General features: G+C 40.6%; 1 protein-coding gene across 2 annotated transcripts; it reads right to left on the bottom strand.

Annotated features, from left to right (window-relative positions):
* Positions 1–113: 113 nt before the first annotated feature.
* Positions 114–3,153, bottom strand: LOC308412609 (uncharacterized protein). Of its 2 annotated transcripts, none has more exons than XM_080907104.1 (7): positions 3,027–3,153; positions 2,362–2,462; positions 1,419–1,447; positions 1,243–1,318; positions 1,036–1,170; positions 851–945; positions 114–773 (listed from the first exon to the last, which is right to left on the bottom strand). In XM_080907104.1, exons 2-7 carry the CDS (start codon positions 2,453–2,455, stop codon positions 429–431), a joined length of 774 nt encoding a protein of 257 aa, XP_080763230.1. In that variant the 5' UTR covers positions 2,456–2,462; positions 3,027–3,153; the 3' UTR covers positions 114–428. The 2 variants fall into 2 exon arrangements, with proteins under 2 accessions (XP_080763230.1, XP_080763229.1); XM_080907103.1 differs by having other exon boundaries at positions 3,031–3,100.
* Positions 3,154–13,119: the final 9,966 nt, after the last annotated feature.

Below are 13,119 nucleotides of genomic sequence, written 5' to 3'. Positions count from 1 at the left end.
GAATCTCAGCTTTGCTTATCAGTGTGAAAACCTGAATTTACTGAGAGGACAGTTTTATTTAACTGGGCTCTCTTTAGTGGCTCTACAACAAGCTAAACTGGACAAATGAAGTCACTTGACACTTGAAGTCACTTCTAGCAACACACTGTTGACATTTTAACTGCATTTGAATGGATGGGCATAATTTATTCAGTGCCACCTTTCAGAACCAGAAAAACAAATTTGTTAACAAGATGCCTCGGTTTGAAATAAAGGATTTAATACACCAAACCACCAGAAAGCATCCAAATCTATAACACAGCACAAAGTCATGTCAGAAGATTTAATTGCAAGCACACTTTAAGGCTCAGATTTTGACAAAATTGCCACCTTTTAATAATGAATAAATCATACCAGCTGATGAGAAAATAGCTTCTACTAGAGTGAAATTATTCTTCTGGACTCTTTTTCTTTGCCTCTGACCTCTTATTTTCCTGAGCAACAGCCTCCTCATCTCCTGCATCTTCAGGATCACCTTTTTTGTCTCTACCTTTCTTTACTTTGATTTCTTCATTTCTGGCTTTCGTGGCTCTCCTGCCCTTTAAGTTCTTATCTCTTTGCTTTATGAGTTTCTTATCTGGAAGTGGTTTGTTTCTCAGAGCTCTTAATCCTCGTGCTGTTGCTCCTCTCTTTGATTTTCCCCTTTTAACCTCTCCATCATCATCGTCCTCTTCTTCCTCGTCATCAAAGTCAGGCAGCCACCAAAACACGACTTCCCACAGAGATGTTTCAGGCTGCCGGGGGAGAACAATCAAACAAAATGTTCACGCCACCTATGTTGATCAGCGATCATTTTTAATCGCCAATTTACCTCCGGCAGTGGTCTTCTGTGTCGCAGTGAGCCTGATCGCCTCATGGTCAGTCCAGTTTCTTCCTCTTCAACTGCTTTGTGACCACGTAAGGTTTCTGTTTTGGTTACAAGAAAGGATCACTCACTCACAGTAGATGTGCTATTTTCATACCTGAGTTTTCACTTTAGTTCACTGGTTTACTTGCCATTGAGCCTCTGAAAACCTGAGGTGAGCACCAGGATGGTAATGGCCACAAGCAAACAGCGGTTCAGGGTGACGTTCTCCCACGGGGTTTCGATCTGAGTCGGATTCTGAATGGACAAGGTTTTGTGCAAGGATGCTGAAAGAAAAAAGAAGTTAACAGGATGCACGGATCAGGGAGACAAGGGTAGGGGAGAAAGATGGGACTCACTTGGTTTGGGGAAACTGACTTCTCTGGTTATAGTCTTGGGTTCTGGTGCTGGCTGCTGTGGAGCTGGAGCCATTTCCTATTTAAGAACAATGTGAAGGTTAATAAAAAACGTCTGTGAGCTGTGAGGGCTGGCAGCTGAGTGAGAAATTGTTAATGCTGGTTGTTTTCCAACCTACCTCCCTGATTTTTCTGGTAGCGTACATTTCTGGAAGGGACAGATGGAGATTTAATGAAGGGTGATATCATACACCATTAACAAAAAAACAAAACCCCAAACAGCCATGCACTCAATCTGGAACTGGTTTGTTTACATCTATTAACATATATTCATATACTTGTGCTGGCTGAACACATGTTTTTCAATTTTATTAACTCCTCTGTAGATAAACTACAAGTCATCAGTGAAAAATACTGTTCTGGTTGAAAAGACTGCAGGCATGCTGGGAGCTCCGGCTGGCTTTGAGCTGAATGTTAAATGCTATGTTTCCCCATCTCAACATGCACTTAGCACAAAGTTCAGGGTGAGGTTGATGCACTTGATCATTAACCAATAAAAGAACAAAAGCCCAGATTTTTATGCCCAGCGCAAAGTCAGATATGAGTGTGAGAAGCAAAACTGTCATGAAGCTGTTGGTGCTATTGTTTTCTACAGCCATTGGTGCTATTTGATAGCCTAGCTTGTTAGCCGCGCAGAGAACAATTCGACTTCTACACTGTCAAGACCAAACCAGCTAAACTGTGCAATAAACTGTGACAATGAGTCTGAAAAATGTTTCTCCAAAAAAAAAAGTTTCCAGAAACTCCTGCTGTAGAGGCCTCATAAACATATGACATGAAAATATGATACTTTCCTTTTTTTGTTTAGATTTATGTTTCAGAAGATGTTATTTTTGTGGAAATAAGCGCAGTGCACCCCACTGCACTGAGAAATGATCCATCCAGCATGGCTGTGGCTCATTATCACTGTGTTGCTTTCCACCAGGAGTCAGATTTCGGTGGCTCCTTGTGCTGCTGTTCCCTAGTATTTATAGAGTTGTACGCATATCCTGTATTTGCAATGGAAGAAATCATTTATGCATAGTCATTAACAATTCAGTGCGTGTGTGTGTGTGTCGCCACCTGGTTTGCGGATCTGCCTAACAGGTTTCTGTGGAGGAGGATCTGCTCTTGGTGGCCATAACTCCTCTTCAAATGTTTCATAGCTTTCTTCCATTTCTTCCCTGAGAGAGATGGAGGAGAAGGAACATGGGAGTAGCAAATCATTTAAATTTTTCATGTTTTAGCAGACAATCACAAAAAGATCACAAAAGCTGCAGAGGCCAGTTCAGCTTTTTTAAGGGATGTTCTTGCTTTTTCTTAAGTTCTGAATGCGAGATAATTCATTGGATCGCACTCTTATCACAGTTGTTCTTATCACTATTCCTTCCCCCATAAAAAAAAAAAAATCCTGATGTCTCATTGGGATTCAGTTTTGACTGCATAAAACGATACTAGTAAAAGGTCAACTTTGCCACTTTTGCATTAAATTAAAGCAGTTTGCTGACCTTAACATTTACAAATGAATACAGTAAGGGCCTTATGTGTTGCATGACATTTCTCAACAGACACTGAGGTAATGCCCTTCCAGGCCTATAAATAGATAAAGCAATGGTACCAGCAGACAAATGGATACACACTATATAAATACACAAAAAAATTAAAGCCCTAATGTTTCTCTTATATTCTTGATCAATCTTTTCTGTGTTTCAGCTGTAAAGTCAAACCCCAATTGAAAGAATACCTACCTGCCTCAACATTTGGGGTCCCCTGGGCAGTGCTGGGAAGCCTTTGTCACAGAGCTGTTGTTCCTCCACAAAGATGGCAGCTGAGTTTCACTCTGAACTGTCTGATAGCCAAGAACAGGTGGCGGAGAATGAAAAAACAAAAAGGTATTAGGTGTCAGGCGCTAACTGAGGGAGGGCTGACATTAACATGCTTTATGCAACCACTAGATCACAGAGTGATGAGGGTGGGTGGAAATAACCAGTTCTGAAAAACTCTGACCCATTTTGGATAAATATCACTTTGTGTCCAAGGAGTCAAGGAGGAAAAATGTCAAAGTTTTTGAACAGCAACGTGCTGCAAACAGTGATTTTGATATTTTTAAGCAAATGGTCAAAAATGCTGCAAAAGAGAGGTGAGTGGGGTTTGAATTTTGTATTATTACTCACCAGCAGAGAGCGCTGCTGCGCTATTAGGGAGATAGAGTCTGTGGCACTTTGCTCTGCAGATGAGGCCTGTGGTCTGTCAGCCATATTAGCCGTCAAACAGACAGAGGGTCTGCCAAATTTCTTTTTATGAAGCTACATCTGCGATGCCAGCACTTCAGACACATTAGGCCATTTTGTCTGAGCAGATTATATTCATGCAGATGCTTTGCAGCATATTTCCTCTTTTTTCCCCTTGTTAAATTAATAAGACAAGTAGGTATTGTCATTCTGTGTGTGATGTGAAGCCTGGAGGCAAACTCATCCTTCTATGTGACATGGAGGCCACTAACAAGAAGCCACGCGAACAGATGTAAATCTGATTAGGTTATATCAGGGTTAGGTGGTTGCAGGCCACCTTTATGTGGGAGGGGAGAGGAAGTGTTGATAAACAGACTTGTGGCGATGCTGATGAGTCATACCTTTGCTGGTACTGTGCCCAATTCCAGTTGAATCGCACACTGCTTTAGCTGTCAGTTATTAAAATTGGATGTTTGCTCTGTAGCCTTTGAAGTGAAGAGACTGACCTAAACAAACCGGGGATATACTCTTTGTTTTCCAATGTAATGCAAGCAGCCTCTAGCAGACCTCCACATATACTTCATTCCCCAAAAATGTGTTAATTGTTTGTCGATCTAATCCGCAGAACTCCGACCAGCATTTAGCTGATTTTCAGCTTTTTATTGCATTCTTTTTTTTTTAAATTCAAAACACTCGGCATGCTTGCTTATAATGAGCTTGTCTGTGGCCTTAATTGACCAAATGCACACTCTCACCCCGCTGATTTGTCGGTACTTATTAGTCCCAAGGATGCTCTTTCACCGCATGCTAGAGTGCGTCATCTGTGTGAAGAGTTCTTTCTATTATCACTGATTGAAAGCTCATTTGATCTGGATAAAAATAATTCCACCAAGTTTCAAAATGAACATAGAGATTTAAATTTTTTTCTTTCTCAGCACTCTGTAATCTGGGGTTCTCCTTTCATCCTTTATTGAGCACACGTCAAGGTAATAAAGTGAAACTTTGCAAGTTTGGGACAAAACCTTAAAGAATGTTTCAAGGGCAACTCTAACCCTCCTGTGGACACATTTTATCCAATATAAACGAGCAAACATTGCTCACGGACATGTACGTTCCAGATTCGGGCACTAGAGAGATCTTAGCTGGGTGAAGCTTTCTGTCCCCTTTTGTCCTTACATAATGAGGACTGTGCTCAGAGAACAAGCTGCCTGTCCAGCACACAGTGGGAGCTGCTCTGTGCCCTCTCTCACTGAGTAGCACGAAGAAGCGTGAAGCAGCATTAGTTGTAGTCTGTCTGGAACATAAAGGCTATGACGCCTTGAATATTGTTTCAGTCTTTGATTATTTTAATTGCTTTTAATTACACTGTTACATCGCTTTAGTTTGAAATCACTGGGGAAAAAAAGACCTGATATGGCAAACCTTACAATTAAAGTAGTTTTTCTGGTGCTGTAGCCTCAAGACGTCACAAACCAGAATACGTGACCGCTCAGAGACTTGATATATTAGAGTCTCAACTCCCTAAAGGCTTGGCTTATTAAAAATACAAACACACTCCTGAAAAACCCCCTGCATATCTAAACTTTCCCTCTACTCCAAATGTATTTTTATCCATTTATTTTTTTCCAGATGGAATATTTTGGAATATTATTTTACTGTGCATAACCATATACAGTAATGTGTTGGTCATATCACTGACCGTGTATTTTTTTTTTCAATAAACTTCATGCAAAGTGAAGTAAACTAATAAGTATTCAAATCAGGAATTAGTGTGACCTTTTTAAAATGTTGTTCTCAGCACATTTGCACACTTTTTAAGGTGCTTGGTACACAGATGGCTCCAAGCATCGTGGAGAACACGCCACATTTCTTCTGTGTAGGTAGGCTGTCTCTGAGTCTTCATGTAATCCCAGACTCATGCTATGAAGTGGAATCCAGGTTTCTACAGGGGACCACTGTAGGTGTTCTCTTCGTGTAACAGGTGGGTGCCTGTAGTGTCGAGGCATCCACGCAAAAAAGAGGATACATGAAGCTGATACTAAGGCAGGTTGTGGCATTTAAACAATGTTCAATTGCTCATCAGCAGAAGACCACATCAGTGAACTGCACTCTCAGGAAACTGAGGTCATAATTCACCGGCAAAGTCTCCTGCTGTATCAGATCTGCTTCAAGTTTCAGTGTATTAAGAGATGCTCTTCTAGATACCTTGGGTGTAATGGGTAATTATATTAGTTAATGTTACTTTCCTATCAACTTCAAGTAGTCTGGCCAGTCTCCTTGGAGTTTTTTGGACCATCCTCTGTAAACCCTGGAGATGGTTGTGTAGAAAAATCCCAGTAAAGCAGCAGTTTCTGAAATACTTAGATCAGCATGTCTGGGACAAACAACCATGTTCACCGTCACTTAAATCATCTTTCTTCCCCATTCAGATGCTCAATTTCAACTTCAGTAGGTTGTCATAATGATGTCTTAATGCCTAGATACACTGAGTCGCTGCCATATGAAGTGGTCTGTGAGTTTATAAATACAACAGTGCTGTCCATGTCCTTCAAAAGTGTTTTAGGTGAGTACACACTGAGTGCCAGTCAGTGAAGTACAGGATTGTAAAATGATTGCTTGACTGCCTTATGTACCATGCATACAGAGTGTTTCAATTCTGTAGCGAGTCCAGAAGGTGAGCCTGACGCTGTAGTGCGCTCAATGAGTAGGTTTTCCTTTCTTTTTTAATAGCTTAAATTCATTCTAAACATAATATTCCCAATGAAAATGTATTATAGGAGAAAAATAACAGCTGAAGGGATTTTAGGCATCGTGTCTATTCAGTAAAAAAGAATGACAACACTCTGAACAGAGCCTCACTGAACAACTCAGGGTGGACTTGATAGACTTTACCAGGGCTTTCAGTCTTAGTCCTTATCAGTAAATGGATTTTAATTTCCTGTCATGTGGTTATGTTGACACGTGAGCTCAGTGGCTGGTGTCATCCTCAATTCAATTCAATTCAATTCAATTCAATTCAATTCAATTCAATTCATCTCGTCCCAAATCACAACAACAGTCACCTCATAGTGCTTTATATTGTAAGTAAACATCCTACGATAATAGAGACAAAATCCCAACAATCAAACTAAGAGTAAGCACTTGGCGACGGTGGGAAGGAAACTCTACAGCCAATACTTGTACTAATAAAAGTATTAACACTAATTTGAAAGAAGAATATTCAAATATTTTAATACCAAGCACTGAGATGTGGAATAAAAAGAGAGATTAAGAAACTTGCAAAAGACCTGATTTGGTCTTAAATTTAAGGGATGTGGACGATTTACAGTTTGTTGAGACAATATGATGCTGGATCCTGGAGATGGAGAATTAAGACAATGTTTGATTAGTGGGTAGGGCTTCCTAACAGAAGCAGAGCATGATTTATCCTGCATAGATCCACCAGAAATCTTATAGACTGTTTTATTCAACTGCTTGTGCTTCTTTGAATGAAACCTCTGTCTCAGTCTCAGCACTCCTAATTGGGTTTGTTCACATATGGAGGTTGAAAGTTTGAAATACACATGCTTAAAAAGACCTGAGCATAAGTGGTGACCTTGTGTTGTCTGTGAGGCTGAATCATTTTCAGTTTACAAGCACTAACAAGGCACTCTGTGGATGCAGTGTTGCTGATGTAGCAATGCAGCTCTCCATACAGACTTAATAATATATGTACAGAACAAAGTGAATCCATAATATGTCGCTTATTAAACTCAATCTCTTTACTAATTACACTTTATTATTCTCTCATTAACTTAAGTGTCCATTTGCAGTTTTATATATAGCTGCTAATTCCTTAAATGTCTATATGGTTACAGCCATACCGTACCAGCGGTTACCAGCCTCAGAGTAAGTCAACAGCACTGACTGAGGAGCCCTCATTTAGCAGGCAGCCTCATAGGACAACCTGCCCGCCTTCCAGCGCAGATATCTGCCTGTGTGTTAGACATCATGTTTCTCAGATGTGCTGACAGTGTAAAACTAGCATTTGAAGATGAATGACACTGGATCAGCAAGGATTCAGTCACATGTCTCGGTGCTGCTTGCCTTTCACTTTAAATCTCAAACCAAAGCCTTCATGTTCTCCTGGAGCCACCGTGGGACTCGTGTGCCTCTCTGCCACTCTGTATCTCTTCATGCAGCCCTCCTCAGCCTTTGATCTTTCAGAGACCACAACAAGGAGCTGCCCAGATCGTGACTGTGAGTTCTGCACCTTGGGGGGGCATTTTTCTGTAATTCAGACCTCACCCTCAGGCAGATAAATGCACAGATGTCCAGACAATGTGATAATCTGCCCATCATTTTCACATCCTCGGAGATGGAAGCAGAGGTGTAACATCCACAGAGAGAGATGCCTGAAAAAGGAGTTTGACGCACAGGAACGCTGGAATATGCAAGATGATGACTCTGACTGGGGCGGTTTAAGAAGAATAGCACAGTTGAAATTTTCATTTTGTGCAGGTTATTTGCGATCACTTTTCTTCAAATATCTCAAAGCCATATTTCATCATTATCGGAGATCGATGGATTGTGAGGGAAGAGAAAAGTGAAGAAGATGGAAGAGTAATTTGTTAGAGTTGTTGGATTTCTTTAGAGACGATAGAAATCTAATTACTAATGTTTGATTATAATATGCCTCCCCCTTTCTACAGACCTCATTGTCTATTTTTATGTAACTTTGATGCTTTTCATTGCCTATCATACTGACCCCACCCCTCACCCCAGTCCCTGTTTCAAATTGTGTCTGTGGGCCATTTTATTGATGGACTAATTTGCCCTGAGATTGTACTTCACTCTCCCGGGTGCTTTGTGTATTAATTACCATCTATTCATTTGAGACTGTTTAGCCTTTGAGCATGCTCCAAAGCAGCGATTCCAGGCCAGTGCTTCACAGCTTCTGTCACAGCCCTAATGCTGCATGCGCCCACGGGATACGAGTAATGTGAAACCTCATGCACTGAGGAAGCGTGTGATTGACTATTACTGCTCTGCAGTTGCTAAAATCGGCAGAAGAAAACGCAACAAAACTTGCAAGATCCCAAATCTCTCACAACTGAATAGGCAAATTATAATTTTGTGCATACAGGCAATGACTTTAACTTTAGAACGAATTTGCGAAGGTCTCACTAAGTTCCAAAGGAGATTTCACTTGGAGATTTCAAATGACTGCAGGGAGTTTTTGTTTTGTGGCAATAATAAACCAATCGCAGGCCTCATGCTCACGACCTCTCAGTCTCTGTTTCCTGCTCTGCTGTCTTTGACAGGTTTGAGCCTGTGACTCTATCCTTTTTAAAGGAGACTGTTGGTCATCTTAAGCCTGCAGGGTCTCCAAATGATGCTGTCCCTCCTCGACTTTTAAAAGAGGTGTTACCTACAGTTGGTCCTTTGGTGCTTGAGCTGGTAAACCATAGTCTGATGTCAGGTGTTGTCCCTAAAGATTTTAAACATGCAGTAGTCAAACCCCTGATTAAAAAACCTGCTCTTGATCCTATGGTTCTTGTAAATTACAGGCCTATCTCCAAACTACCTTTTCTTTCCAAAATTCTTGAAAGGGTAGTTTACAACAAAATAATGGCCTTCCTGGAAAAGCAAAATGTTTTAGAGGTTTTCCAATCTGGTTTTAAACCCTTTCATAGCACTGAATCAGCCCTTTTAAAAGTTTTTAATGACATATTTTTAGCGACTGATGCTGGGGACTGTGTTGTTCTTGTGCTTTTAGATTTGACAGCTGCGTTTGATACCGTGGATCATGCCATTTTATTCTCTCGTTTGGAGCACTGGGTGGGCATTAGGGGCACAGCACTGGAGTGGTTCAGGTCCTACTTGACGGGGCGAACTTTTTGTGTCAGCCTTGGTGACTATGCGTCGTCCTCCGCTCCCCTCTTGTGTGGTGTCCCACAGGGCTCAGTTCTAGGCCCCCTCCTCTTCTCTTTATATCTGCTTCCTCTTGGTTCTGTACTGAGAAAGCACGGCATTGCTTTCCACTTTTATGCTGATGACTGTCAGATCTATGTCCCTCTAAAGAAAAAAGGCAGATACCTTACACAGCCATTACTTCAGTGTCTCGATGACATTAAGGCTTGGATGTCTGTTAACTTTTTAAAATTCAATGATAAAAAGACAGAGGTGATGGTTTTTGGTAGCCCCACTGAGACCCCCAATGTGTATGTAGATTCCCTGGCACAGTATGTTAAGCCAACTGTCACAAACCTGGGGGTCAAAGTGGACTGTGATCTAAAGTTTGATAATCAAATTAAGGCCGTGGTAAAATCTAGCTTCTTTCACCTCAGGCAGCTGGCAAAAATAAAGCCAATTCTTTCACGGCAGCACTTTGAGACAGTGATCCACGCCTTCGTTAGCACTCGGCTGGATTACTGTAATGCACTTTATATAGGGGTCAGTGCATTATATATTAGTCATCTACAGAGGGTGCAAAATGCCGCAGCTCGTCTTTTAACTGGCACTCGAAAGTTTGAGCACATTTCCCCTGTTTTAGCTTCACTTCACTGGCTGCCCATTTCTTTTAGGATTCATTTTAAAATTCTTTTATTTACTTTTAAAGCTCTCCATGGCCTAGCTCCATCTTATCTCTCTGAGCTGCTACAGCCTTATACACCCACCCGCTCTCTCAGGTCAGCTGATCAGCTGCTCCTGAAGATACCCAGGACTGGGCGTAAACTTAGAGGAGATCGTGCTTTTGCTGTAGCAGCTCCCAAACGGTGGAACGAGCTTCCTTTAGAGATTAGACAGGCCACTTCTTTATCTGTTTTTAAGTCACTCTTGAAAACCCACCTCTTTACCTTGGCCTTTGACACCACGTGAGATGTTGGTTTTTTATTTTTATTTTTATTTTAGTTGTTTTTAGGTGATTCGATGCTGTTTTATCTTGTTTTTGCTTTAACATAGGGCTGTTTTAATTTTATGTCTTATGTGTTTTATTTATTTAATTTGCTGTTTTTTGTTATTTTATTGTTTTAACTTATTTTCTGTACAGCACTTTGTTCCTGTGCTGGGTATTTTAAAGTGCTTTATAAATAAAATTGGATTGGATTGGATGAAGGAAGAGGCAGGAGGTGTGGTTTGGACTGATTGGTGTTAATTTACTTATGGGTAAGACTGCTTGAGGCTCATGCTGAAAGAGAAGCAATATGCTGTCTGATTTCCACTACCCTTATGTCTACTCTATGCACACAAGAGCTTAGAAATGTGTATATTTCATATGAAAGACAAGCTCAAGGTTCCTCACAAACACATTCCTAAAAACTGTGGCCTTAATCCTCCACTCATATGTCAGTCTTATGTTACAGCTGTTAAGAGAAATGAGTGCTGCCTGACAACATCATAAACCCCCTCTTACTCACGTGTCATCCTTCTTCTAATCAAGGTTTCTTTCTGCCCGTCTTAGTCATCAGTGGCAGTGCTCAGTCTGTGCTATTAGGGATGTAATCTTCGAGACCTTCTAAGATTTTGGATTTTGCAGGCTTGCGAGGGTTACAAAATATCTTGCAAACAAGGCAGGCTTGTTGCTCTTCTTCAATCCTCTAAAACACAGTGCTGCACAATGAGCTTGCGCCACCACTTATTTCTTTATACTTTGCTTCAAAGGAGGGTTTCTTGTAAAATTTTTCTAAGTGGCCTTCAGCAGTACTTATCCAGGATTTTTGAGGGTCTTCTCTGTACAATGGGTGCTTTTCCGTTTATTTTCCATCCGCTCCTTGTGGCATTTTCAGAGAAATTATTTCTTTTTTTAAGCCACTTAACACTGACCTATGAATCTGTCAAGCATAACAAAGGTACCTAACTCACGGGATGAATTAGTGTTGAGTCTACACATAACAGAAAACAAAAAACAATGCTAGTAACAACCAATTGTTACTAGCAGAACCCATTCCAAAAACATATCATTTGTTCCAATTTCTTTAGTTGAATAATACAATTTGTCAGGGAAAAAATCCTTATTTTTCACCAACAAGGTGACTCCTAAAGGCCAAAAACTTGGTGTGCAGTGTCTCCTTAAGAAATGAGAGAAAAGAAGGTCTAAAAGGTCTAAAAAACAATTTACAGATAGATAGCACAGAAACTCTAAGTCATGATCTAAGAAACGGGGGAAAAAAAACCTTCAAAAATCTGACAACAGGAGCTGAGAGATGAATCTGGCGCTTCAGTCGATCCATCTACTGTTTACTGAAGCCTCATCAGAAATGATCTCAGCAGAAGAAATCTCTAGAACTACTCTTGAAGTCTTTTTAAAGAAATCATGAGAAACTGTACCTAAGAGAGTTCAGGCTGGGTTGAAGAATAAAGGCTGTCACACCAAATTTTGATTTCAAGCTTGTCAGATTTGCACAGACTCCACTTTTACTTTTTTTTTTTATTTCAATGTATGTTTCCACACGTTTCAGTCAATCACTGCACCTTTCTCCCATTTTCCTAGCTAAATATATAGACATGAGGAGTGACTCAAGTCTTTGCACAGTACTGTATGTTCAAGTAAATGTGAAAAGTAGGCCAATTCTCGACATTGCAACTGGCAGCAGAAAGCGTTCAGCCATATCACATATTGCCTGTCAATACTGAGTTTTTAACTTCAAAACAAACCTTCTATATATGATTCATAAAGCCACTTTATAAATAATTTATAAATAAAATGTATAGAGCCAGAATGTCTCGGGTGGAAAAAGGACATTTTTGAATGGAGAAGCATGAGGATGTTTAGGCAACATAAGGCTTTAGATACAGGATTCTTTGCTGTTGCGCTTTTCTTGTCTGATTTGTGTACACATCTGCTGCTGCTTCATGATTTGATCTTTTTTTTTCTCTCCCCCCCCCAAAACTAACATGGCCACCATTTTTCTCTTCTTCCTTTGAGATATTTTACCCTCCATGCTCCTTGATACGTCTCTCCCTCCACCATGTTTGTGTGTGAGCAGCCTTTTAGTCGGCCCCCGGTTGTCAACTGATTGCAGATAATTACAGCTATTTGACTGCAGCATTCACAGCCAGTCCTTTCTGGAGGCACTTACAGAGGGAGAACATGCCAATCAGACCCTTAACTGCCTCTGGGGATAACTGCAGACACAATGGCACAGTGAATATGACAAAATGAAAATCATATATTTGACTTATGTGGGTGCTATCAGGCATTCACACATAAAGCTGTCCAGCATGGACCCAGTGAACACCTCAGTATTAAAACACCAAAGGTTTACATTAAAAAATGCAGTATTTACCTCCTGAACATTAAGTGTGTAGCTCAGTGCTACAACTCATTGAATACTCCTTTTTTCAGGCATATTTGAGACAGAAATACTTCTTTATGGTATCCACCCTTTAAATGAATGTCTTGATTTAATATTGAAGACTCTCAACCAGGCATAATTTGGAGGTGGCTTCAATGGAAATTGAGTCCTTTCACAGCCTAGTTTTGAGGAGTCTGCCCCATTCTCTTCCACATTATGAACCTAATCCTGGTTTGAAGGAATGTAATTGTTCTCGAGCTGTCGTACATTAGCAACATGCCTCTCAGCTCGACTGCTATATCCAGAGCAGTAGGAATGAGTCAGACTCTTTA

Source organism: Rhamphochromis sp. 'chilingali' (genome assembly GCF_963969265.1).
Source record: "Rhamphochromis sp. 'chilingali' genome assembly, chromosome: 16".
Taxonomy (NCBI): domain Eukaryota; kingdom Metazoa; phylum Chordata; class Actinopteri; order Cichliformes; family Cichlidae; genus Rhamphochromis; species Rhamphochromis sp. 'chilingali'.
This window is presented reverse-complemented; position numbering and strand designations above follow the sequence as displayed.